The sequence below is a fragment of the Zosterops lateralis genome (assembly GCF_965231275.1).
Source record: "Zosterops lateralis genome assembly, chromosome: 3".
Lineage (NCBI taxonomy): Eukaryota > Metazoa > Chordata > Aves > Passeriformes > Zosteropidae > Zosterops > Zosterops lateralis.
In genome coordinates this window covers 55,723,293-55,750,006 of record NC_139764.1, presented here as the reverse complement: position 1 = coordinate 55,750,006, position 26,714 = coordinate 55,723,293, and the positions used below count along the sequence as shown (strand labels likewise).

General features: G+C 39.0%; 1 protein-coding gene across 2 annotated transcripts in view; it reads left to right on the top strand.

The window, feature by feature from the left end:
• The window catches only part of MTHFD1L (methylenetetrahydrofolate dehydrogenase (NADP+ dependent) 1 like), a gene marked incomplete at its 5' end in the record, with an annotated part of 145,651 nt that overhangs the window by 115,993 nt on the left and 2,944 nt on the right, over window positions 1-26,714 (top strand). For both annotated transcript variants that reach the window (XM_083858196.1, XM_083858195.1), the window contains one exon: window positions 23,736-23,844. In XM_083858196.1, the coding sequence (XP_083714322.1) occupies window positions 23,736-23,825 (90 nt within the window). In that variant the 3' untranslated portion in view covers window positions 23,826-23,844. The remainder of the gene's footprint in view (window positions 1-23,735; window positions 23,845-26,714) is intronic.

Here is a 26,714-nt window from a genome sequence, read left to right as displayed (position 1 = left end):
ACATGGTCTTGAGCATAGGAATGGTGTAAATTGTTGGTTTGGGTTTTCACTTACTTTTAATAAAATAATAAAAAGTTATGGTAACTAGAAAAAAGAAGCCCATAAACAGCTAAAAACTCCACCTTAAATGTTGTAATTTCAAGTTTAACTACTTATCTGCAATCTTTTGGAGGGATCTGTCAATCTCTTAACAAAACTGAAACCAAAATCTTTTTATTTTCCAGCAGAAATTTTTAGTAGCATTTGAGGTATTTGTTTGCTTTTGTTTGGTATACTGATCCCATGATACACCCTCCAGGTCAAGCAGCTGCAAAACCTGTTTTTGAAATAGTTTATGAAATGTTGCTACAGTGTAGATGATGCATTAGGGTATAATGATGCTCATGGAATATTGCCTCTGACTCCTTGCCACTTATTTAGTAAAATCTAGGTCTTTTTCAGGTCTTCATTTCATCTTTTGAAGGTTGTCCTTTATGGATGCTCAAAAGGTAAAGGTAGCTGCTGATTCGGCACTGTAGGTAATATCTCAGAATATTATTCTTATCTCTTAAGCAAAAAGAAAGGTTTTGGTTATTTTTCATCTGTTTTGGAAGTGTTTGGAGTCACACCTTTCCCACCTTACCAACAAGAGTATTTGCAGGAGGAAAAGTAGATTCTCCTAGTAGATCTTTAGCATTTACTTTTTGAATCAAAAAGTTTGCAATAACGTGCTCAGAGGGTTTGGTTATGTACTGATAACTCAATGGAGAATGGAGCTGGTGTAAATAAAGAGTTATGGATACAGTTGAATTGCTGTTTGAGTATCAAAATGGGAGATACTTGCTCACTGACTCCAGCTGTCTTAACAGCAAGGATAGGGAACTATGAAGTCTGGAGAAGCACAGGTAAACTGAAATATGTGTGCATTTGCATAACATCAGTTAAAGAAAAATATTGCACCCATTTGGTTGTGGGGCTAATTAAATGGGCCTTAAAGCTTCTGCCAATAGATGAGGCATTCCTTTCTAATTGCAAATATGAATTTTTCTTGGAAACTTGATTAGAATTTCAACAAACCCCAGCTGCCAGCAAAAGCTCACTGTTTTAATAACCTGCACATATTTCATTTCACATTGTCAGTTTTATCTCTGCCAAAGTACCTATCACCTCATGCTGCCAATCCATTTTGGTGCTGGAAACATTTGGAAAGCTTTGATTTATAGTAAAGACTTGCCCTTCTTTCTAAAACGCCTGTCTCATGTTTCCTGTCTTCATGATTATCCATCTGATCAGTCTTGTTCCATTTTATTTCAGTAACTGTAGGTTTTTGAGAGGTGATGAGCCTTTTCTTTTGGGGAGAAAACTTTCTGAAGAAAGTTAACATAGAAAGAAAAAGCAAACATTTTGTTGTGTATGACAGTCCAAGGAACAGACCAGTCAGTGTTTTCTAGTTTCAACATTGCTTGGATAGTTTGGTTGGATTACACAGTTGTTTTTTCTGTGTGCATTGCCCACACTGAGAGTTTGGTGTTGTATTGCTGTAGAATATGCCCTTTCTTAACAGAAAGAGGCTAAGAGCAGAGAAAAATTGAGAGTTCTGCAATGGTAAGGATATCAAGTTTGCAAGCTGAATCATGATGTTGACATGTCATATAGACCAGGTCATTTATGTTTAATAGACTGTAAATCAGAGAATCTGTTCCTTGGACTGATGGTTGAAGTCTTGGTTCAGATGGGACAAGCCCTAGTGCCAGCAGAGTCTCATCAAGTTTCTCTGTGAGTTACTGGGGAATGAAGAAGTGTGTAGCAGGCACTGCTTCCATCTGCCCACCACATGAGCCACTGTAGGTCCACTGCCGATACATGAGGAATAATCTAAGATGTTTGTATACTGTGAGTAAGCAAAGGCATACCCATGTAGTATGTGATGAAGATGCAGCTTCATCTGTGTATGTGGCCAGTGATGAAGATGCAGCTTCCAGCTATAGTGCAAGCTGTTGAGGGATTCTCAATGTGGCTTAATCAGTCCATGCTAAAATCTTCATTGCTAGTGTTGCACCTGTTGTGTTAAAGCTCACACATGTCCCTGCATGCTCATGGTAGGCATTGGGCATGAGTTACGTCCTCAGTTTTGTCATGCAGATCTGTCTTGTGCTATTTAAGTAGAACTCTGGAGTTAGAGTTCTACTTAAAATAGCACAATTTTGTCCAATCAACACCTTTGGCAAATGTGACGTTGATTGCATTTTTTACTTTTTTTTTTCCAAATATTTGTCTTACACTGAAAGCAATGCATTTTCTTCTTTGCTCTGTGTAAGCTGCCTTTTGTATATCAGATTTGCTTTTATACAGCCTTACTTCTTTTGTCGAGGTTTGTGTTTAGTCTGTCGTTGGTGCTGTATTTAAGATTAATGTTTGTAATGTTGCTGGCAATAACTTCTAAGTTCAAGATGGTGAAGGAAAGCATTTGCTCCCATTCCATTTCAGACAGTGTCAGAGGATTTATTTAAAGTGTGCCTTCCAGTCCCACTCACTTGCTCCTTGGAAATAAACCTGGATCCAAGCTGGATGATCAGTACCAATGTGAAGGACCATGCTTGACTTCCATAAAATTTCTCTTTCTTAACATTTATTCTTCTGCCTTGCCCTGGAGATTACACCATTGAAGATAAATGTAACTTACAATAGTGAGCACAACAGTACTATCTGTCTTTCTGCACAATAACTGTTTGTTATCTTTCAAAAAAATGTGTGGTGACTAGCCAGACAGCAAGCAAATGCCATTTCATACACCTGTGTGCCAGATGTTTTACAGCTGTGCACATACTGCTGCTGCTGAACCTCCTGTGAGTGTCATGGGACAACTGATTCAGGAAAAGTATGAATTTTTCTCTCGGGATGGGCTGAAATGGCAGAGAAGGAGACAGCTGCCAGTCAAAGGAACTGCATAGCACAATTAAGAAGCAAATCTTTTGGTATCTTGTTTTGAGATGTTGCTGACATTAAGAGTTAGCAAGATTTCCTCTGGCTTTTTCACAGCTAAAATATTTTTCACAGCCCCTGAAAGTCTAATGAAATTAAAGTAGGTATTACTGAAATTTGATTTGGTAGCATACAGTTGAAGTGATTCTTGTAATAAGCGGCACACATAGAGTAATGCATTACAAAGCTAGGTAGGAATTAATGACTGTGAAATTCATATTGTTTTTAAGGGTAGTTAGGTATTTGAATGTCACAAAGCTTGGAAAATCTTCTTCTTGTTGAACATTGGGGTTTCATTCCTCGAACAGGCCTTTCTACTTCTTAGATCTCAAAACTATGACCAGTGTGACAAAGGAAGTGGTTCTATCATCACAATCCCTGTCCATTTTCTTTCTTTATGACTCCTACAGTGATTCTCCTTTACGACTAGTACAATGAATCTCCTCTACAAAGTACTTTGCAGCATTCGTCTGAAGCTTGCAAAATTCTGTAAGGAAGTCAGTGGGTTTTACTATTGTGTAATCTTTTATTTGTTTAGCTATCGTAACTCACTGCTATGTATGTCAGAATGAAAGCTCCAGCAACTGATATGCTGCACATGGTATTTGTAGCCAAATCTCAGTGTAGTTGCAGCTGGATTCTGTGTCACATTTCTAAAGAGTGGAAGAAGGATATCACACACTGCTCTGGGAATGGGGCCAAGGTATTAGACACGAAAGTGGGCAGGCATATGTGCCTTTATGGGGAGAACAGGGGAAGAAGCAGTGTGGTCCTGGAAGTCTGATAGGCATGGACATATTTTGGTTGCTTCAGAAGCTGACTCAAATTTTGGATTAGCATCTGTAGTCTAGTCACTGACCTAAAGCTTCTAAGGCTTTTGAAAGTCTGTTTTTAAGGTGATAGTTTCAAGAATTTTTTTACTATTGTCCTTCCAATTTGGCAATGAAACTGTTTTTTCAGTGGTTTCTTATTTGGTTTCCCAGCTCATGGAGTGGGACTACAAGTATATGATGTGAGAAAGAGAATTATAGACACTGCTATGATACTGATTTTGGCATGCAGAATTGAAGAAAAAATATGTCAAATTAGCATCATGGTAACTCAGTGTGAGAGGCATCAGTGGTTTGAAAGGAGATGGCCAAAATTTTATCACTAAAGCACAAACTTCTCCAAAGCTCTGTGTTTAGGCTTTTTTAACTCTTTCCTTTGATTAACTTATTTATGCTTTTGAGAAGCATTGAGAGTAGTACTTTACGAGGCTGTGGAGTGGGAGAAGCCCATGGCGTGCTGTGCAGTGCAGCATGGAGATCTGTGATGGTACAATGGATGGCACAGCAGGCGTGGGAAGGAGTGCCTGTGGTTCCAGAGCTGTAGGATGGCCATGAGCAGGGCACTGTGCCTAGTGAACATCCTTTGGCTCAATGGCATGTTCATCTACATATATATACATATATAGATATACACTCCTGTATAACAAGCTTTTGCTTCCAAAGATAATGTGGGTGTGTTTTGCCACCTCTGTGTTATGCTGAGCTGGGTATTGTCAGCATGGGTATAATGGACAAGCAGGGAGGAGGGCAGTCCTGGACCAACATACAGCCAGGGACAAGCCTTCCTTCTGGTTTTGGGGAATATTACCTGTGCTACTGAGAAGGCAACTCACACTTTCTGTCTGCTGAATGGGTGTTTCTACTTTCATGTCATGCTATGAAATCCATTTATTTTCAGTCTCAGGCGTAATATGCTTTTAGTGGAGGGTTTTCCCTCTGTGATTGTTTCCTGAATTAGTATATCTTCCTTCACTTTGGCAAGGATTTTCCTTAATAAAAAGTTTCATCATCAGTTATTAGTTTCATATGACTCGTCTGTGAAGCACACAGGATTATTGAAAGCTATAAAATTTGTGTTAGCTGTTTTCCTGCATCATGATCAAAATGATCTCAGTTGTGTCTCAGTGGGTTTGATCATATAAATTTATTGCTGGTTACCCACAGTAAACCAACAAGCTGCAACTAGAGCACAGATGAAATTAATCCATTTACACCCAAAGTGGATCAGGGAAAAAGCAGCTGTAAAATAAGTGCTTTAATTGTTTTAGTAACAATTGCTTTGATTATAGTAGTTCTATAAATTTTTTCTAGTTACTACTGTCCATAACTTTTAGTCAGTGTTAGTAACATTAGATTACAACTTTATATAATCCTGGTTTTAACCCAAATGACAAAAACGTTGCTACTCAATACTAGTCTGAAGTGGGAAAGGAACTGTGGTAGAACACAGTGTGCTACTGATAGCACTTGATGAACTAGCATGAAGTGTCATATTATTAATCGATTTAATGAGTCCTTAGATCCTATGATACTTGAAAGAAGTTTAATTGGTTTCTTACAACTTAACTCTACTGGACTATGTTTGATAATCATTTTTGACTATGTTGATAATCATATGTTTGACTATGTTGATAATAATTTTCTTGAAATACCTGGTTCTGAGATTTTCAGTTCCCCTTCACTCCTCAACCCCAGATCTGTACTTCCTTTTGCTCTGAAGCATTTTAAGAGCAATATCTCAAAGCAAAGTGTTTCTTCCTTGTTTACATCCTTGTTTGTTGGGTTGGCTGTGAATGTGCTGGGCACAGTCCTCTTCTCGAGCCAAGCAGAAGCACGGCTGGCTGACAATTCAGGTGTCAGGTAATGCTGAAAGGTGCTTCTCTGAAGTACATGATCAACTCTAATTGGTTCAGCACATTTATATTCCATATTAGTATCTTCTTTTTTTGTATAGACCATATAAAGAGTGGCATGGAAGTCTCATTTTTTTTTTTTTCTATTGGACCCTAAAATAAAGTTGTCTTCCTCACTTGAGAGGACAAGTGGAAGAGGGGTGGATCAACTTCCCTGCAAGGCTGTGTTGGACACAGCCTTGCCTTACACCCAGGTTACATTACTGCAATTGGATGCTGTGGAAGGCCCTGCCATAAAGGGAAATGTGAGTGCTGAAATAGTCCTGCTGTAAGTCTCAGGAAGGCAGGCTGGGGCAAACTCAGCCCACGCATTGTTTCCAGTGCTAATTCTCTGCAGAGCGCCTGAGCAAGCTCACCCAAGGTTCCTGTCCTAACAAGACAAAGTACTGCATTGTATATGAAAGGGAAAGTTTTAAGCTGTTTGGCTGCATCCCCAAAGCCAATTAATAGTGCTGGAACCTAGAGGTGGGGCATGCATGGGCTCTGCAGCACACACTGACTAATGCGCTGTGAACCGCAGGTGCAGCAAGCCAGGAATGGTGGGAACATTCCAGCCTAGTCAACCCTGTCAATTCAGCCTGTCACTCATCATTTTGCTTTGGGATAGCTGGTTTCAAGAAGAAAGAAATAAAGTAGAAGTCTCATATAAATTAAAATCATAAACTGAAGGCTTATGTGGGAAAACTTCTCAGAAAATTTTGAATAAAAATAACAATACCATTATTTTTAACTGGCTTCCTTTTAACAGGAAACCTTTTCATTCACAGGCATTCAGAATAGTGGGAATACCTACCCACAGATATGGGCATACCCACCTACCTGCACGCTACACACCTTTAGTTGTAGCATACAATTAAGAATGCTTCCACTTCTGGATTTGGATATTCAGGAGAAATTAAGTAATTTAAATTAAATTTCAGAAACGTTTACAAGTAGGTTACATTGTCAAGACTCTCTATACAGTAAGAAGCAACTGGTAAGCATTCATGGGGATAAAATTCCTCTGTGTATCCTCACGTTCATTTTGATTGGCAAATAAATTATTCATTCTTCATAGTGGCTTCCTTCCTGATTATAAGGGTATCTTTCAACCTTCCTCCTCCTTTCATCTCTTTTCCTCACCCCAGTATACTGGATGTGTGCTGGAGTAGTCAAATACAAAAGTTGTATCGATACACGGTGTAATGTGTTTTAGGATTTATGCATCTTTGCTGGAAAACAAAACATTTTGGACAGTTGGAGAATTATTTCTGTGATGTAATGTTCCAGATTTATTTATTTGCTTGTTTGTTTATTAACTATTTGGATCCTCCTTTGGGTGTTTTCATCCACAGTCTTTCCTAACCCTCCTCTGTATATTTTACGCCTTTGTTTCTCAAAAAAATGCCAAGAGTTATTTTCATTAGGAATAAGGAGAAGACATCCAGGATTCATCCATTTTACCTTTCTGCTTGCTTTAGTTTCAGCTTCCCTTGTGCCTCATTTAGAAAGCAGCAGCTGTTTTGCATTCTGTATCACATGGCATCTTTTCTAACAAGCCACTTTAGAGCATCCTTCCTCAGTATTTTGAGAGATGCAGAAGAGACTTACCAGTACTTTGCTGCTTCTTTCTCATTGCACCATCATGAACTGGTAATATGTCATCTATGTGATGCTGCTCTGTATTGTCAGAGGACTAATTTAATTAATTTTTATTAACAGTCCCTTAATTGAATTTTTGAAAGACAGATAAAATTACGAACACAGCACAGGAAGAGCATAGGAAGAAGGTTTAGCAGAGCTATACAAATAGATGCATTGCTTCAAATATTCCCCATGCTGTTGAACAAGACATGTAATCTGTAAAGGATTATGTGTAAGAGGGAGAAAGATACTCAGAGCAGTAGTGAAGCTTATTCAAGTGGTCAAAGCCAGTAGAAAAGTCAGACACATGAAATCACATGGGTGCCTCCAAAGTTCAGTGGCTCCTCTTCCGTCTCCCAGACTCAATCAAAAATAAAATAAAAATTATCCTAATACCCTGCTCTGGAAGAGAGGAAGAGAAAGCTCCTTCAGGAGAAAGAGCCAAGGTGGCATTACAACCCATAAGTCCCTGAGAGGTAGGCATAAAATAGTCGGGACCACAAGCAAGTAAGGTTTCCTAATAGCTCCAGTTGTTCAGTAACACAAAATGCCCATGTTACATAATGATCATCAAGCCCCATAGCTGTGTTTCCACTGAGCTGGAGAGTTGTTGGTATTCCCAAGTTGCCGCTTTGAATTCCTTTTGAATCTGTTTTAGGATAATTTGCTGGTAGGATACACTGATATAGTACCTTTCAGTGAATGTGGCCTGTCTTCCAGAGCTCCCATCCCTTGGCTTATTCAGCAGGTTATCCTAATTTGAATGTACAAAATCCATCTGCCATAAGAAACCTGGTTGCTGAGCAAGCTATGTGTGTCAGTGACCACACTTACTATATTACTGATAAATGTGCTGCTGCAGAGTCTGTAATAAGAACAGATTCTTTCACCTTTTTCTGAAGGAAACATCCGCAGTCATTTCAAATTATTTAAATGCCACTTCCTAATTCTTTACATGTACTTTACAGAATAGGCACAACTGGGAGACTTACTTTACTCCCCAGTCAGGGAGACCATGATGGGAGATCTGGTGAATATAGACACTGACACCTACCAGACACATGCACATGTCATGCTGGAATGAGGTACCTTCCAAATTTAAACAGAATGGATGCAAGCATTTTTATTCCAGGACAGAAGTGCTTTTTTCTAGGTGAACTGAATCTGCTCTGAAATGTTAGCTCAGCCTACATTTACTTTTGCAACTGGAAAACATTTAAAATCACATTTTCTAAAGGGAAAGCAATTTTTTTCTTTCCTTGGGTTGTTCAGGTCAAATGGACCATTTCATTAAAGATATGTTCTAAATTCTGTTTCCCAGACACAAAAGCCATGATAATCCAAAAATGTGCCTTCTTTTAGGCCTTTCAAAATGATTTCTAGTAAAGTTTTAAAAAAATAGTAGTATATGAGATGAATCCCAGATAACTGCAGTGTAATGTCTAGTGGTTTCATTTTCCAGGGATATACTCATAAAAGTTCATTTTTAGGGGTCTAAAGTAATCTTCATTTTATGGGGCAATTAAAGACTTCTGTTTTGATGTTGTCTGCTGTTCTCTGTGGGATTGATTCAGAATCAAATACATACTGTAGAGGAAAATTCAGCATGACAGTTTGCTGCTGGCATTTTTCATGGAAAATTGCAGTATTCTCCCAGATGGAAAAGAAACTTACAAGGGAGTTTTATTTTTTTTAATAGGTCTATATTATAGCTAACCATTCTTGTACTTATCACTGCAGGTTCATGGAACACTGCCTGGTTTTGGAGTCTTTCCCCTTTATAAAGTACAAGTTATGTTAATATTTTTTGACACTTGAGTAAGAAAAATTCTTACATTTTATCAAATTCAAGACAACTGACTACCCTTTGATTATTTCCAGACCCACATAATATCAGTCACAAAGGTAATACAGTATGAGATTTAGGGTTCTGACAGACGTGTGTCTACAAATGAAAATCATATTGCTGGAGCTGTATCAGCCCCTGTCTCTCTGAGGGATGGCGGTGCCCTGAGTGCAGGAAATCTGATTTGCTTGTGAATCAGCTTCACAGTAGTTACAGTTTGCTATTTTTAATGTTTTGTAGGTAAGCCTCTGGTGTTTTCACTTTGCTTTATATCACTATAAAAAAAAGAGAAGTGGTTGTCCAGAAACCGGATTGAGAAGTGACCGAGGTATTTGGGCAACAAGAGCTAAGGGAGGGATGGCAGCAGTGTCTGTCTCAGCTCTTGCTGCAAGTCCCATTGTCCTTGCTGGTAGTCAGTCCTAAAGCTGGTGCAATCCTTTGGTGAGCCAGAGAGTGGTCACACAGGCTGCAGACGTGCCCCTCTTGGCAGCAGTTTGGGTGTAGGTGCCTGTGCTCTGGAAGCTGTAGATCACTGCTGCCTTGGAAAGGAGCCCCAGTTCCCAGCCCTGCCTGCCTCAGCCCTCCCTGAAGGAACAGCAGTGTGAAGGGCTGCCTTTTATTTCCTCCTTAAGGGGTCTTCACTAGCAAAGAGACCATAAACCTTAAACATCAGGATGAGGTAGGCAAGGGTCAAAATCTTACGAGAGGAAATGAGTAATAAGGACGTCACAGACCATCTCCTGTGTTATTTGGAGTTGTGCCCTAGGTATGTCATTGTTTTCCCTTCTCTTTCACTGAATTTTCTTTTTTTATATATATTTTTAATAGTAGCCTCAATGACAGTGAAATGAATGAGTGCAGTACCTGTTAAATGCCAGCTTCCCCTTGTATAGTATCCATCTGTAAATGCACCTAGAACAAACATCTGCTCCCAGAAATGACTCTCTGGACTGTGCTGTTTTTTTCAGTGTCTGCCAGACTTCTCATCACCTTCCCCAGTAATCCCAGCAGGTCCACAAAAAAGTAAAGATCCTTATTTGTGTGACATTGCAGCCACTTCAGCTGTCTTGTTAAAACTCAAAAGTTCTAACTGGAGGAACAATGCAACCCTATTAACAAGAAAGAGAAACTTTTCAGTTGTGAAGGTTATCGCATATGCTAGGCATACATAACCCAGATTACTTTACATTATTGTCTGGATCCCACAAAAATAAAACTTCATGTAAAGTACCTTTTTCAGCTAAAATTTGAATTGATGGGTGAGTATCCAGACAGTAATCTTGAAAGGCAGAATGTTACAGAGACTGTCATACAGCTGCACATTAATATGCAGCCATTCCTTTCTGAAAACAAAATACTGAACAGGGTTTTAAATATCAGCTTGCACGCAGTATGACATATAGTATTTTGCATAGGCTTACTGACTTAAAATGTGTGTTTAGAGCTGTTTGATGTTATCAGAGGTCTGCTGTTATCCCTGAATCAATTTGGCAAAAGGTGCATATTCTTTTGCAACTTGACCACTTTCTTTCTCTCCATTTAATTAAAACTTCTTGGATCATTCTTCACAGAAACAGTTTTAAGATTCTTGACATGTTACCATGTTTCAGGTATTTGAAATACTGAGAAAGCCAAGAATTTTTAAATTATCATGTTCATACAGAATTTGTATCTGTAAATCCAAAGTCTTGAGAGTTTAATAGACTTGTATTTATACCTGTACTATGTCCCTGTGGTGTTATGCATAATTTAAGGTTGTCTGTAGCCGTCTCCATAGCCTGGAAACTAGTTTTTCTTCAAAAATACTTTCAGTCTGTGAAGAGATGCTGCCAGGCATTTATATTAATGCTTCTATAAAAGAAGGAAATAACTTTCTCACATGTGATCAAAATGTGGAAGTCATTAACACAGGAAAGCCATTGAGTCCAAGAATTTAACAGGACTTCTGAAAGGTTATAGCCATCAACAATATACAGGGTTGTAATTAACTCAAGTAGGTAATTGGGAAAAATGCTAAGCATAGTGTTCAAGGATTCAGTTGGTCTTCAACTATCAGCTCCCAGCTGGACAGAGATTGCTTTGTCAACCTCCACAGTTCCAGCTTTTCTCCGTACAGCATCTGGCACCAGCCCGCGTGCGAGACAAAACCCCGGGACACGCACATTTGCTGTGACATGGGACAAACATGCTCCCTGCCTGCCTTCTGGCTGATTTAAAGCATGCAGCTTCTGTAGTCATTGATCACACTGTGCCAGCTTTCACTGGGTGCACAACACCCTGCTGCTGCCTGCGTGTAGGGAACAAGGCACTGGGAGCCTTTATTGCTAGACTGAATCAAATGGAAAGATGATGTTCCCAAACAAATAAAGCAAAGTAGATATAGATACTCCGCTCCTTCTTCTGGCTTTGACAGCTCTTTCTCATTCCTGTGTTTCAGCTGTGGCCAGGCACTATCCTGCAGGGTTAGACGCAGTTGCAGTAAAGCAGCAGGAAAATGAAGGAGAGAGAACATGCAATGGTGCACAGGGAGCAGAGTAAAGCCTTTTCTGTATGCACCAGAGAGAAACATCACGCTGCTGGCACTGCATATGTCAGATTTGCTTTGTGTCTGAGACCCTGAATGAGCTGTACTGACTGAAGAACTCTGGTCCAGACTGTAGGAAAGAACATCAATGCCATTGTATTTGGCACCTGTAGTAAAGATGTGATGCAGAGAGTAGACATGGAAAATAGGCGTTCTGCAGGTAATCTGTCCAGAATGGGATCAAGGAATGCTTGTGACAGCACAAATAAGCTCCCACTAAGCTGGTGAAGCTCTTTGTCTCTTTAATTTTCTCAGGAAAAAAAGAAGAAAGTTGAATTTCTTGATAACTTTCACAGAAATAATTTAAAAATAGCTTTACTGTCAGTATTTATTCTCAGTCTGAGAAGTGTAATGTGGAATCAAAGATAAAGCAGCCTTTTCCTATGAATAAACAACAAGTAATTTTCAAATGAGAATGACTACATGAATTCCAGTTGCTGGAGGGGCTGATGATGATGAGATTGCAGCAGGATCCGAGGCTGCATTCAAGGGAGAGCACTCTTGCTCACCGGCAGCCTCTGTTCAGGGAAAGTGCCCAGGCAGGTGGGGAGCTACACACTGCTGGGGCACTACAGCTCTCCAGGTGAGTTTGGTGTGCCATCTTGGGAGAATCTGTGTTCATGGGGTTGCCAGGAGGGAAGGAAGAAGGCTGGATATTAGCAGATGTGTTATGGGTTGTGTTTGCTATGCCTTGGCTGAGCAGAGGAGTTGTAAATGATTTCTCTGCCAAAAATGAAAGTTCATTGGCCTTGACTGGCTTGTTTGGATTAGGAAGAGTTGGGGTGACATACCATAAGAGTAAATAAAGCTTATGGCTTTGCCTGGTAGTTTGTTCACTTTGGCATTAGAGGGATTATATTCTAACTGGTTTTTAATTTCTGTTACCTTTTTTTTTTTTTTTTTTAGTCTTTTTAGGATTTACTCTGTATTTGCACAGAAGCCTTTCCATGATGGTGGCACTTCTACAATTTGTCTAGTGCTTGAAAGGAAGTTCCCATAGATTGTATCTGTACTAGATGTTTGTCAGAATAAAAAAGGTTGTGCTAACTTGTGTTGGGATCCAGAAATTCATTACCTGCCTTTTCTTTTTTCTTGTCCTTTCAGAGACTTCATTTGGGAAAAATACACAAAACATCTGTTTGGGGGTTAGTTTGTTCTTCAGACTGAAAGAAATGTGTTTCCAAATAGAGTTGATTATCATTAGATGGTTTAACAACATTTTTGTTCCTTTTGTGAATCTATTGTTATTCCTTGTTTTATTGCAGGAACTGTGGTTAGGGAAATGACTTACTGCAAGTTCATAGAGAATAAATTGTGAGAAATGGAGAAAGTTGTATAAAAATGCTGATACAGCATTCATCATGTAATAGAAAAATACATTGCATGCAGTGTTATTTTTGAATTTCAGTTATATGAGACTAAGATAAGAATCAGTTACCAATTTCAAGTTCCATTATCCTGGTAGCACCTTCGCTCCTTTTGACAAATCATTTAACCTTCTCTGCTTCCTATCTAACAATTTAAAAGTGGTGATCTTATTTTATTTATTTCCCAGACATACTTGAAGTATTTCATTCATATGTGTACGTGCTTTGAGAAGAATTATATTTATAAATAAATATAATTTATTATGTATATATAATTTATAACAAATTATGTTATGTTATGTAAGGATACACATTTGTAGGATAAAGACTGTGCCCTCCATCAATCAACAAAATTTTATTTGATTTCCTTTGAGAATTAAATCTGTCTTGACCGCTTGTTAACTCTCTCTCAGTGAACAGAAATTGGGGGTTTAGTAGCTTCTTAGAGAAACTTTGAAAATCAGTGCTGCCATATGAAAGTTAAGTCCCACATTCATGACTAGAAAGTTTTCCTTTCTCCTTAAAGCTATTAGTGCTATTAAGATGGCTTACAAAGGAGCTGGCTCTTCTGAACACTTGAGTTCATCACAAGGCAGTAGCTTTCAGCCTTTTTCAAAGTATTTCTGTGTTCCTTCATTTTCCAGGATAAGTGTGAGCTCCAGCATAGGTTATTCAAGGCTTGCTTTTCTTAGCAGACTTGTGAAGACTTCTTAAAATAGTGGTTCGATAGACTACAGGAGGAAAATTGCTGATCTAAGTAATATCTTCCTTTTTTCTATTTTGTTCCTTGACAAAGGGGACTGCAGTACATTCTAGTATGATCCTAGAGGACACACTGTATTGAATAGTGTGTAATGCCAGAGTTCTGCGATGGAATTGTGACTCAAAATATCTGATTTATGCAGACACTTTAACAATTTGGCATCCTTGTATCCATTCAAGCTGGATCCATTTTGATCTTCTGGGTAAGGAATAAATAGAAAGGAAAAGATTTTTAATTCCTCGGTCCAGCTAAGATGGCATTGACCAAGCATATCAAAATAGTAATTTGTCTGGAGAGTGAAACTCTGTAGGGTTAGGAAGCACCTATATCCAAAATTACAATATAAAGTGCTTCTTTTTCATTGTCTATTTCTCATTTGCTTCAGTCTGTCATGAAATAGCGTGTGTTAAGTAAGTTTAGTTTGTAAAGAGCAAATAATTTAAATTGTTTATCCAAACAACAAGTGACTTGAGAGAGTAGATATAGAAACTTGAAGTAACGAGGTTAGAGATGCTCACAAGTCAAGGTTTGTACATGATGACAGTACAGTGATAGTGACTGGTGCTGTTGGTGCCCACCACACTTGATCATTCTTTGGAGACAAGCTTCCCAGGCTCTTCTTTCACTTCCCATGATACCTACAAACCAGAAAGCAGAACTGCACCCATGAAGTGTACATCCTAGCTTTTATTGTTTCCCAGTCCTGACAACTAGATCATGTCTACTTAGATGGGAATAGCAAAGTATAGTCACCTCCTCTACCACTATTTTCCACTTCTGTTGTTTTGAGGTGGTTTCCAAAAATCTAATACCCTTTGGTATCACAAAGATCATCACTGGCACTTAGTTTAAATCAAGGAATGAGACCAAGCCAGTTTAGCAAGTTAACAGTTAAAAAGAATTAACTTCAGGGAATCCTTTCCTATAATACATTTGTTATTTAGAAGCAGTTCTTCCCATATATATATACACAACACATGTGCACACACGTACACACTTCATCCTTCTTGATATGCTGTTTCCTAGGAAACTTTACATACTCAGATATCAGTGGATTCAGTTAATTTTAACCAAAAGGACTAGTATGGCAGCAGTTTAATGTGCTTTTATTCACCACAATCTTTTTTGATTTTTCCATGTTGTAATTTGCCATGAAATGACTGGATGATGCTCTTCTAGTATGGTGTGCTGAGAAGGGTAAATTTTGTTGTGTGTTGAGCACACATATTTGCTTCACATAGTCTACTGCTGCCACCATCTCCAGTTTCTAGGCTGTAAATGATGTTTTCTCAAAGTTATGAAGATTTTAACCAAAATGTCATAGTGCAGATCAGAAGCACAAAATGTGACTTGCTCCCAGAGTTCGCAGAACAGCACTTCCAAAGAAGCACTTGGTACAAAATAAACAGGTATCAGAAGAAATTAAGGTTGCCCAGTCCCTGAGCAAATACAAGGCAGCTGAGAAGGGTCACTCAAGATCTCTCCTCTCCAAATACCACAAAACTTGCTCTGTTTTCATCAGAAACAGAGCTGCTGGCACAGTCCAGACACTTCCTCTTTACCAGGAGACCTGGACACTGAACAAAGCAGGACAATTATGTGCCCATGAACATCAGGTGCTTTAAATATTCCTGTTGCTGAAACAGCACTTGAGAAAAATGCCTCTATCCTCTGCATTTATTCCTTCAGAGGCCCATTTCCAGCACTGTCTGATATATTGGACAGTTTTCAAGAATGGGAAGAGCCCTGAGAGTGTCTGACATCAGGATTGAGCTGCAGGGAAGGATTTCTTCTGGATGAGGAGGTGATTTTGTACAAGAGGCAGTGAGCAAGAGTCTTCTGCCAGGGATTCTGTCTAAAGCCCAAAGGGGGAAGGAAAATCAGGATGTAGGCCTTAGTCAAGGGAGCAATTACTTCTGGAAATGGATTTGAGTGGCCTGGGATGAAGGAAGTGTTTTGGAACAAGTCACCTGGAGTTTGTAGTCCTCATTTTTTTCTCACCCTCTTCATTTCCTTCATGAATGTTTGTTTTTCTGAGGGGTTGTTTGGTTAAGTTGGGTTTTGTAGATTTCATTCATTGCAGTATTTGGTTTATCAATTGCCCTGTGTAGGGCAGAATACTCTGTGAAACATGGTGTGGACTGTATAGAATATAGTACACTCAACTAACACCATCGAACGTGCTGCCTCAGAGAGGTGTATTTTTTCAATTACAATTTAATAGATTGCTTCCATTGTGCTTTTATAATGGGGACTATTTTCTTCTGCTTCAAGTGTGGTTTTATAAATTCTAAGATGAAAATTAGTTGAGAGATCTCTGCCAAGAGGAACAGCAGTCATATATGTGAGTCATAAATATTTTACTTAATTGGGGAAATTGCTCATTCTGTTACAGATTACATCTATTCCTAAATATTTTATTTAATAACTAGAAAAAATGTTCTTTCTGGGTCTTTGGTGCTTCAGCACATCACTAACAGTAGCATTTGAGTTCAGTGGTATTACACTGACTGATTCACCAAGAATCCCTTGCTTCCTTTGGGATATGCACCCAAACACCTCTCCAAAAGCTGTACTGGACAGATGTGGACTATTGTGTGTGGGTTTTGTTTATTCCCTAGGGTGCCCACAAGATCACTTTTGGGCTCAGATAATTTCCATTCAAGATGAGTAATTTGTTGTATCCTGGTAATCCTTCAGAGAATGTAGCAGGGCACAAGTTGTTTCTGCCTGACTTGAGCACCGGGCAGCAGGGCCAATTTGGATTTTATAATCAATATTCAGTATTCTTATAACTTCATCCAGATGCTGAGAGCAGAGGAGGAATGTCCATGCATTTTGTTGTTGTAAATCCTTTCAGAAAAATCGAACAATTGCCAAGAATGTGTAAAACATCAAAGTAAGAGGCAATTATAATACAATAATTAATGCCAGATGGACTTCTACACCTGATGTCAGTCAACATGCCAGTGAAAAAGAGCCATTTACTGCAAGGAGTACCACAGCATATGTTGGGGTAGCATCAGCATCTTTTCAAACATTATTTTAACCATTTTGAAAGCTGCTAATGTGTTGAGTTTCTTGCTGTGATTGTTCTTAGACATTGCAGCAAGATCCTTTTTTGTTAAAGATTTCCTGAGAAGGAAATATGATCATCACCCTCCCTAAATCCTGTGGCCATCATCAGGTTTGGCAAATTTTCATTACAACTGAAAAGTAAACCATTATTTAAACACTGCTAAAGATGATTGGTTAACTGCTTTCAGAAACCCTTGTTATCTTCAAGCAATGAAAAAGAATGAGATAATATTTTCTTAAACATGATGTAGCTATTAAAGTAATTTTTTAAAAACAATTCCATTTCCAAAACTGAATGTATTCGTTTGTAAAGGTTGATGTTTTTTGAAGGAAACACAAACTTACCTCCATTTTGCATCTGCTTTTCCTAATATGAGATTTGGAGGTTTGCTTGCTTTTAAGGGGTGGTGAAAGGTCACTTGAGTATCACTTTAGGCTTTGGTGTGGTATCATTCCCCTCTGTAATACAGAGGGTGGTGGATGGATGAGATGAAGACTATATTTTTTGCATTTTTTTGTTTTGGCCATTTCATTCTGATGTTCTTCTTGTAATTATTGGGGGGAAAGGCTGTTTTCTTAACTATTCTCTTTTGTTAGTTTCATGTTTTTTACTTTTTCTGTCATTCAAAACCTGAGCTACTTTTGAAGTGATAGAGCTCTGCAGACTGGAGGAATTTTCCAGTTCTGTGGAACAAACTTCAAGCTAATCCTGGAAATACTTAGTATATGCTGCCTGATTTTTCTGTACCCTCTTCACACCAAGTGCCTCTGTGTGCTGTAGGATAGTCCAGTTTGAAGATGAAATAAGTGACTGCTCACTGGAAGTGTTTGCACAGTCACATACTTCAATGCTGTAGTCCTACCCTCATTGCTTACATAGTCTCATGAAGTATTTCCAAGTATAGGTTTGAAATGTAGAGTGCAGGGACCATGAGGGATCCAGTAAAGAGATCTGCACACACTTCTCCAGCCATGTAGTGCAGTGAGGTCCGTGTTAATGTCTCTCTCCTGCTTCATGGACTGCAGTTCCCCCAGTGGCAGCTTCCAGTGCATAGCCAGCACCACACGTGTCAGTGGGAGTAATTGGCACTCAAAGCGCACCTAAGGGCAGGCAGGACTGGAGACGTGGAAAGATTTCTTGAGAAAAGTTATTCCATTCACCTTTGCATGCCCTGAGACTGACAGATGCGCTGAAGTCGAGCAAATTTGTGGTGGTGGATGTGTCTTCCAGAGCTCTAACTCACTCTTAGAAAACACTATTGAAACGCTGAAGCGTAGCTCCTTCGTGCTGTGCCTCAGGATTCCAACAAGTTCTGGCACGTTGACCATAATGCATACAGGTTTATAGCACTATTTATAAATCTCTTGAGTTTCCTCTTGTATTGTTTCTTGCTGAGGGAGTGTGGGATATGCAATTCATCCCATCAGATTTTATTGAGGACTTATCCGCAGTCATGTGTATGCTGGATTCTCTTGAGAAACAACATCTGTTTTCTGCAGTATTTCAAGTTTGAAATGGCTGTGAGTTGTTGTAGCTCATTTAATTAACAAAAGGATACAATTAAAAAATGCGAATTACTTACATTTCTTGTCAAACACAGTATTAACTCCATAAGCCACAGAATAGGGAGGTTGCCCCAATAAGCTATTTGCTGATTTTTCAGTATTTTCTAATGAGTTGCTTGCCATACTTTATGTAAGTATAGCTTCCTCTGGTTTTCTTTCTTCATTCAATGGAAACCATATTATGCCTGTAAAACAGACACTTCTTGTCTTACAGGTGAAAAAGACACTAAACATGAGTTGGATGTCCTCCTTGAGACCATCAGTTTTGCAAATTGTGCCATTGCTAACCCTGCTAAGTCAGTCTCAAGTTCTGTTAGAATCTTTTCATATAGATAAATGAAAAAATATAGATACATATATGGATAAATACACACTCGAAGGCAGGATGTCAACCACTGATAAAGAAAAAGGAAGCTAAACAGCATAGTTCTTCGTGGGACCACAACAAACCTGGCTAGCAGAGTCTTGGTGCTTGACTGTGTAAAACTGTTATGTAGATCTCATGGCCAACTCAAATTACAAATAAACACATAACTGTAATTTAAATGAAGCTTAGTTACTCTTCCAGTAACTTTGGATGCATTTGTGGAGAGGGTGTGGAGCAACACTTCTGTATGGCTTTCTTGAAAAATAACTGGCATTCTCCATTTGTAAGGAAGCTCATTATGGTTTTTTTGTTCAGTCATGTAAGTAAACTTCTGGAGGATCATAAATGCCTAATATAACAGTAGCCTTCAGGCATTCTTAACTAAAATTGTATTTTATCTTCCACCATTTCCAGAAGCATAAATGATCCTTAGGATAAGCTGACTGTAAGACATGCTGCTCTTGCCTCCCAAACACAGAGAGCCATAGTAACAAACAGCATTGTATTTTTCACGTCATCTTTCTGCAGCTGATTCACTCTCACGAATGTATGGACAGTTGCATAGTTTGTAGAGAAAATGGTCTGTTCCTAGAAAACTAGTTCTTATTATTTGTATAACTTTTTTTTTTTTTTTTTTTTTTTTTTTTTTTTTTTTTTTTTTTTTTTTTTCCCTGCATGAAGCATTCACATAAATTGCATTAAGCCTTAAGGTACCAAGCATATGCCTTATATTTTCCTTCTCCCAGGAAAAGTGTGATAGTAGCAGTCTTGTTCAAATTAAGTACTGATCATTTCAGCCATCTAAATCCAGTCTGTGATTTTGGGTGGATAATGTGCTGTCATTCTCCTCTTCTTACGCTGTTCTTTTCTCACAGCCACGCTGTGCGATGTTGCATAGCTACCAATCTATAACTCATATATTAGCGTGGAGAGTTGTGCTGCTGTCTGGGCAATATATAGAGGATGTATATTTTGCCAAGCAAGCTATATGACTATAAATTTCTGTGTGTTTTTCTCATGCTGTGCATACCTGCTAATTACCAAAGTGATTTGTGTTGTAAGCAAATTTTCTCTTTCATTGTTCATTCTGCTTTTTTCAAATTTTAAAACTGAAGTAATTTTTTAATTAGCTATTAGTTAACGAATAGTTATTCTTAACTAATTAGTAGTTAATTATTTCAGGAAGCCTTGGAGAGGTGGAGATAGTCTGTTGGGCACTGTGCAGGTACAGAATGTGCTACAGCCAGGTTGGCTTTCCCCCTCTGTGCACAAAAATTTGGGCTCTGATTACTGAGGCTGGGGAGAGGGATCCCTCTGGATCATGCCTGCTGGAGTAAAGATAAACTCATTTACTAATGCCCTCATTCAGCATCATGGAAAATGGCAAGAGGGAAGGGAATCAACCTGGGCCTGCAGTCATGTGGAAAGCCAGTCAGGTGAAGCCTCACTGCAGCCTTGCATCAGGCTGAGCCTTCTTTTCTTTCCTGCCTTTCTGGTTGAAGGAGATAAATGGAGGGCTGGAGAGGGAATAATCAGTAGTATTCTCCTCAGCCAGCCAGCCAGCCTTCTCCTCCTATTGACCTTGCAGTAATGAAAAAGGGATAGATTCTTCTGCATGTTACCGCTGTGTGTACAGATAATGAGAGCAGAGGGTAATGATCATAAATCTACATGGCTTTACCTGTTTGAAAGTCTGGGCCATGGGAAAAATGACAGTACATAGTTTATTTTCAGTCTGTAATTCACATAAGTATTTGTCCCAAAGTGTTTCTTCTGGAGGTTTGTTTTTGGGTTTTTTTGCCTTGTACTTCATTTTATGCAGCATGCTTTTAATTCAAATGAACCTATTCCCTGTTGTTGACATCAGTTTTCAATATGAGAATAGTTGTATTTCCCAAACCAGCAATAAACTGGCTTGAGATTTGCATTTTTTAAAATGTAATAACTTTTCATTAGTTAATACCGTAGAGTTATGCAGGTGTAGAACTCTGCCTATGAAAGACAAAAAAAGTCCAAAATACGAAATACAAATGTAGGGCTTGTATTTAATATTTCCTTAAAAAAAAAAAAAAAAAAAAAAAAAAAAAAAAAAAAAAAAAAAAAAAAAAAGGAAAACTCTTTTAAATAAGCTATAGTTTAAAAAAAGGAAACTTGGAATTTGGGAGTTTGCTTTCAGATGTTGAACTGCTATACACAAAGTAACCAGAAAGTTGTCTTTGGCAATTTGTTCATTGCCCTCCCAGTGAGATGTAATTAATTAAGGCAGTTCCTTGTCAAACATTAACTCAGAAACTGGAAGGAATCTGAGACAGAAAATAATTAAGTAACTCTAATGATGTAGTAGTCCAACTACTGTGGCCAATGGATAAAGAGTAGTAGCAAGGTGTTTTAGTACTTAGCTGAGATGCCAAGGCAATGTCAGCCAATAAATGATGTCATGCAGTCAGAGGCAGGGTTTGGTCAACACAAACTGACAGTTTTGTCTTTTAATCCTACTACGTACAATAACAAAACATCAGGAAGAACTATATTTAAAAACAGAGGAAATGTACTGAGCTGCTAGAAGAGCTTGTTGCATTGTTTTTCCTCTGAGCTAGATCTCAAGTGAGATGGTGGCTGTGCCAGTGCTGAGCTCCTGAGGCGCCTTTCCCCCTTCTCATACGGGATTAACCTCTGAAATGGCAGCAGCATTTACCCTCTAGAGTAAATGGAACTGTGCTGGGGAGGTCTTACATTTTGCTTATATTGCCATGATGGAGTCATTACCTGAGTGTTTAGAGCAAAACTGAAGCATAAGGGGGATGCTGACCCCTTCGCAGAATATGCAGCAGGTTGGGTTGGGAGACTGAAACACAGTCTGCCCCAGAGCCAGAGGGGCCTCTAGGTCTGACACTCTGGAGCAGCTAGGATGGTGGTCATAAGTTTTTCCTGTTTGGAGGCCAATTATCCTGTGAGGGCTTGCCTTTGGCCAGAGAAAACACTGTAGCTGAGCTGTGCTGTTTGGGGAATTAGGGAGGATAGAGGGAGGAGGTTGCCTAGCTTTGAGCTGTATGCTGGAGCCTGGAGGTGATGGCTGCCCACAGTGTACTTTGGCTGCTCCCCTGGCACAGCCTGGGGCCTAGTGGTGATCTGTTCCTGTTGATAAGCAGGTTTAGTTCATCAGCCAACCAACCCTGGCCACAAAAAACATCTACTGACATCAGTTCAGTGTGTTGGACAAGGTTGGTTGCAGTAAGATGAGTGCCAGAGCCAGCTCCGAGGGGGAATCATTCCAGGGGTTCTCAGGGTGAAATTTCCCTCTTCCTGCAAGCTGTTTCAGCTCAGTCATGAAGACATACCCTAATCTGACCCTTTCTGTAGGTTATTGTGTTTGGAGTGTTTCTGGTACTCAAGCCAGAATATTTTTTTCCCTACCCATCCATATTTGAAGGTTACCTCCTGTGATCAAGTTAACCACCAGTTTTCATGAACTCCACTGATTTGCCCTGGTGAAAAGTTTGTTCCTCAAAATCTAGCAAATAAATCTTAATGCTTAAAGACTCAGCCAACAAACGGTCAAGCAAAAATGAATTCCAGGTTTGTTTTGAGAGATTGTATGGTCTTTCATCAATTTAGGTGTTAATATAGGGCCTATTATAGCAGGGGCATTCTCCACTTTCTCCACTTAGAAGGTTAAGATATTGAAAGGGTTTAAGGAGTCATGAAGCCCAAATGCTGTTTTCAGAGTTTCTTGAATTGGTGGAAAAATAGTGAGATATTCAGGGTGTGAATCCAAAGTGACCCGAGTTGATCCAAACTGGTCCTGTTTTAAAACTGCCCCACAGGCACAGCCTTTACACTGTGCCAGTGGTGGCATTGGGAACAGGGAAGCCCTTCCTGGCTTAAGGGGCTGAAACAGGAGAAGATGAAGCAGATCAAAAAACAGCAATATTCTGGCAAACCTGCTCTCAAGACATCTCCTTTGCAAGGAAGAAGCGAAAAGTCCTGAGGCAGGGAGTTGGGAATTGAGGGAACCTCTGATTTAAATGGGCTTAAGCCCCTGTTGTGGGGCACCTCAATATTTCCATGTCATTCATGTGCCTTTAATTGCTGCTAAAAATGCCAATTTCAAATAGTAGTATAAGTAGCCTGAGCAGAGCTGTAGTTAACTGTGTAATTTAACTCCATGAAACTACTGACATGTTTAAAAGTATGCAGATGCCAGTGTCTTATGCTAGATCAGGATCTTAATTATACATAGTTTGAGATAATTAGGTTGGTTTAGCTTCGTATCTCAACCTGTTAATTCTAACTACTAAATTAGGATTCAGCTGTAATTCCTGTATGTTTAGTAGGACTATTTCAATTTACTCCTGACATTAGGTAAGTGTTATGATTAATTCTGCTTCTATATTTTGGTTTTCTGTGGGAGAGGTCTGAGTTCAACATATTCATATCACCAGGTAAATTCAGACAATTACATCTTTGCCCTTTGCTGTGTGATTATTTTTTTTCAGGAGATATAAACGAATAAATGTTCTGGATAAATATTTTGAGGAACAAGCAAGTCCTAAATGGTGTTCATTTTGTTAAAGAATTTGTTCTTAAGTTGCTGTGCTGGTCTGTATTTTGTGCCTTTTGTTTTCTCTTTCTTTTAGAAGCTCATACTTAAAAATTCATAAAAAAAAAAACCCCAAGTTTGACCTTTTTAACAGAAACAAAAAAATGTGGTAAAGATCACATCTGTAGTAGAGCCTGTGTCGAACAATCCAACCTTTCTCTAAGGTTTACATGCAAGGGTAGACTGATTATCCGCTTACAGGTGCAGGAGTATGACTGAATGTCATTATTTCCCCAGATGAGCACCATGCCAGGACTGCCCACAAGGCCGTGCTTCTATGACATTGACCTTGACCCCATCACTGAGCAAGTGAAAGGATTGTTTTGAGAGTGACATCCAAATTCAGGTCGGTCAACAGCCTTCATTTTCCTGTTCCAGCTTGGGGGAGGATGTTTGTGCCTACTATTGGTGTAAGAAAGGATGTCAGGGTGTAAGAAAGGATGTCAGGAGTTATCTAGGCTCTAGTTTCAATGAGGATTTCAGGCACTTTGAGGGTGTATTTCATAATGTGCAGTCTATCACATGGGTTTCTCATTTTGCTGAATGGTGACTGGCACTTTGATGTTGTCTGTGGTGCCTTTGGTAATGGTGCCTTTTGGATTTCCTTGCACTGTCAGCTTGGCATCAGGAGGTGCCAGCTCTGCAACTGTACTGCTCTTGGCTATGGAAAAAGCCAGTCTGAAGAAACCATCTCATCCTACTCGCCTCAAAAGAAATACTCTTTGATGCTACACTCACGTGGCAGTGTGTGTCTGTCATTACCTAGATACCACAGAAGATATTTCTCAATTTGTTCCTGAGCTCTGCTTTGTTTTTCCATGTTTTGTTTTCATAGCTGCTGTCATCTCTCTCAAATGGTAATAAGCATTTCAGGAACACAAAGCTGTCCTCTTAGCCTGTTTTTCATGCTGGATTCTCTCCCTTTTCCTCGAAGGTTGCAGTTCCCCCACTACCTCCTCCCTTTCTCTAAGTACTTAATCTTCTTGGTGTCCTGCTTTAATTTTGTGCAGCACATGTTCCTCACTTAAAAATACAAGATGTTATGAAAATATTTCATGCTACTCCATTTTAAACTTTTAACATAATAAGTGGAGTAAGAGAGAATGTAACCCTGACTGAAACAAACCATGTGTGCCTGTCATGGGATTCTCTCCTTTCATCACTTAACTCTCTCCCCCAGTAGATTGGTCTGGAGAGCAAAAGGGTTTTTCTTTTTTAAGACAGAGCAACACTATTACTATGAGCTAATAGGACTGTGATGGGACCCCAGATCAGCTTTGAAGTGGATGTGCCCCGGTGCTTCAGCCCTACTTTAGCAGTCCTTTCTTACTGTGGATTGAGTGAAAGGGCTTTCATTTTCTCCTTCTGGTGTTTTGATGGATTGTTTGGAGGAGGGGAGAGGTTTGCACAACCCAACCAGACCAAGTGAATTTTTCACTTGCCCACCCATTCACATGAATGCCACAATATTCACCTAGTATCTGGTGAGAGCAGATTCTGCCAGTTCGTGTGTGCCAGTCAAGACAAGTAAAAAGCACCTAGCATGAAAGTTAACCTGCATGCACGGGTAATTAATTACCTGTATGCAAACCAGCCCTGACTATTCTGTGGCTGGGTAGTGCACACAGCACTCTTTGGCATATATCCCATTTTGGTTACTGATATGCATGATCTGTCTGATAGCTTTATGCATACATATTGATTCATCATGTGTCACCATGTAATTGCATCTGAATCGTTTGGAATGACTGGAGAATCCTAATGTAAAATCTATATGCAGATTCACATAGCCTGCTTAATTGGGTGTTTACTGCCTGGTCTTACACAAATCCATCCAAACCAAGGACTGATGAGTTTGGAAGAACAACAGTAATTAAGGAGACAAAATACTCCATTCCAACTGCGAAGGCCTTTCATTGGAAGCTGTGCATGAAATCAAAATGTTAAACTTGGCTTTTAGTCAGTGATGGTGTTTTGTCAGAAGTAAAAAGAAAAACTAATGAAGTCATAAAAACATGATAGGTAGGAAATAACATATAGCCAACTGTTAATAAATTATTTTCATTTCATTATGGAGGTATTGTTGGCATCTGGCAGGTGAATGATTCATTAAGTTTAAGCGTTTTAAAGAAAAAAGCAGCTTGATTATATTTACTTTTCATCAATAGAGGCACATGTTCACCTGTGTTCCTACCTTTAACAATCTAAATAAATGCCTTGAGAGTATGGTAATACCCAGTGAGCACCACACAAGGTAGTCAAGTGTCTATTAGCTCTAAAATTCATCTGGTTCATGTGCTAGATTTGTACATTGCTAATTTTGGAAGAGCGAAACAATATTCCCATGTAGTCTTTACTCCCAACTTTCTGTGGAGAAGTTTAGTAGTATCCTTTGTTTTCACATATTGACTGAAGTGAACTCACACTGTAGGTGATACCATGCTTTGAGGTCTTTGTGGGTTTGTTTCTGTGATGGCAGATCAAGGGATTTTTTTTTTCATTTAATTTGAATTCTTCAGCATTTTAGTGTATGATATTATTAATAATATGGTGTTTTGCCAGCTCATTAGGACTGATTCAGATCTTTAAGATGTTTTAATTGAAAAATATTTAGAAAATTGTGGAAGAGCTGCTGTTGTTTCATTATAAACATGCCTGCAAAGCTGAGAACAGTTTTTTAGTGTGCAGTTAATATCCTCCTCTGCAATGCATATCTTCATCAAACCTATAAAAGAGATACAGGCAGAAGTTCCTGCTTCTCAGGATGCTGTGTGGGGCTTTGGCTGAGCTGAAACACTGGGTGTCATTTTCCACTCTGATTTTTCTCTACCACTTCACACCAGTCATTTGAACATGCTCTAAAAAGTCATAGAAGAACAAACCTCATCATAAAAGTCAACTCTGTTTTTCTCTGTTAACAAAGAGCCAGTACATGGACACACAATATTGCAGTCTCTTTGTAGGAGCAATGTGATCTATCAAAAAAATGAAACATTAATATACAGAAATGAACCCAAAGGAATCTGGCTAGTCCTTCATCACTACCCACTGTCTTGTTTAAATTATACTGTCCAACTCATACAGTAAGGAAGTTGAAATTGTTTCCTTAGGAGCTGTCTGTAGAGAGCACCAGTGAAGAGTAAGACTTACAGGGAGACAAGTCTGCCAATAGGAAGAAGTTAAAAAAAAAAATAGTAATACTTCTGCTTAGTGAGG